The sequence below is a fragment of the Sinocyclocheilus rhinocerous genome, unplaced genomic scaffold, assembly GCF_001515625.1.
Source record: "Sinocyclocheilus rhinocerous isolate Xijiao unplaced genomic scaffold, SAMN03320098_v1.1 scaffold168, whole genome shotgun sequence".
Classification (NCBI taxonomy): domain Eukaryota; kingdom Metazoa; phylum Chordata; class Actinopteri; order Cypriniformes; family Cyprinidae; genus Sinocyclocheilus; species Sinocyclocheilus rhinocerous.
Window position 1 is genome coordinate 1,134,320 of NW_015635532.1, and position 1,779 is coordinate 1,136,098.

Here is a 1,779-nt window from a genome sequence, read left to right on the forward strand (position 1 = left end):
GGATGATTAAGGGAATTTGGCCTTTGTGTCCTTCTATTTTCAATCCTGTGGAACAGGAAGTCATGGCAATACGAATGGGAATGGGAATATACTTCAGAGATATTTTACTCATAAGAATTTCTAGGGGTGCCAATAATTGTGGCCAACATGCATTGGAGAAAAACATTTATTTATTAATGTGAGTTTCCCCCCAATTTCCATTGTTTTACTTCAATGATAGGTTTGAATTTTTTGAATGAAAGATCAAAAAGATAAAAGATGCAGATTTATTTTCACAGCCACCTTTGCTCATATTTACCAAGGGTGCCAATATTAATGGTTGGCACTGTATGTGTGTGTGTGTGTGTGTATATATATATATATATATATAGACCTTTGCTTGCTCATATTAAGGGTGCCAATATTAATGGTTGGCACTGTATGTGTGTGTGTGTGTGTGTATATATATATATATATATATAGACAGCAACTGATACTTTTTCTGAATACAGAGCTGAATACACACTTACATTAAAAAACAAAATAAACTATTTTTTAAATAAAATAAAAATTTTCACATTGAAAAAATAATTAAAAGAAATTCTTTTGACAAAAATATTTTTTTTCCCACAAAGGACTCCTCACTCAAAAATGCTGTTTTGAAACAATGTGTACGGAGATAAATTTGACTGGAATTTTTGACTTGAGAATCTCTGTAACATGAAATTTGAGAGCAGTGATGAAAGTCAAATTCTGTGAAAAACGCTTTAGTTTCAGTCTGCTCCTCATTTATTATGATCATTTACCTTCAGAAGACTTGGAATACATACACACACACACACATATATATATAGTGCATGAGTCATATGAACTACTGCTAGAATATTTGGTCATTTTTAAAGCCATTAGCACAATGTGTCAGATTGTGTCAAGGTGTCAGACTCAGTGACTCAGATTCAGACTTAATATACTTTTTTAGGTCATTTTAAGGCTTGACAGCCATTTACATTTTATTTTCTATTGACCTAAATGCACATTTTGAGAAAATTAATTCAGAGTAAAACAGACAAATGATGGACCGCAGGAGTTTTCAAAGCTCCTCTACAGCTGTGATCAATGAATTCTCAATTAGTGCTTAATTAGTGCTTGTGTGTTCTCATTGGTAGAGGAGGAATCTCAATGAACCACAACACATAAATACTCTCTGTGCCTCTTTGGCTGAGTTTACACTTGGCATTAAAGGGGTCATATGATGTTGCTAAAAAGAACGTTATTTTGTGTATTTGGTGTAACGAAATGTGTTTATGCGGTTTAAGGTTAAAAACACACATTATTTTCCACATACTGTACATTATTGTTTCTCCTCTATGCCCCGCCTTTCTGAAACGCGTCGATTTTTACAAAGCTCATCGGTCTGAAAAGCGAGGTGTGCTCTGATTGGCCAGCTATCAGTGTGTTGTGATTGGCTGAATACCTCAAACATGGGACGGAAATGTTACGGCCAGAGAAAGGAAAAATTTAAATCGCATCATATGACCCCTTTAACATGCGACCTGTATCCGGATGTTGTCCACCTACAAATTGAAAAGTCAAGTGTAAACGCGCTTCTGATCGGAATGTTATCCGATCAGCGTGTCCTGGTCCAGAGGTAGTCGAGGACGCATTGTGATCGGATCTCAGTGTAATGTAAATGCAATCCAGCCATCGTGTCTGCATTCGCAGGTCGACATCACGCAAAACACCACCCCCTCTCTTCCAATCTGTCGGAAGAACAGAGCGCTAGTGAGACTCGTACATTTA

The 1,779-nt window shown here is 36.3% G+C and overlaps 1 protein-coding gene across 1 annotated transcript in view; it reads right to left on the reverse strand.

The window, feature by feature from the left end:
- Positions 1-1,779, reverse strand: part of LOC107747126 (macrophage colony-stimulating factor 1 receptor-like) — a 34,373-nt gene that overhangs the window by 19,086 nt on the left and 13,508 nt on the right. The window contains 1 exon segment of the mRNA XM_016561552.1: positions 1,309-1,323. Coding sequence (XP_016417038.1) covers positions 1,309-1,323 — 15 coding nt within the window.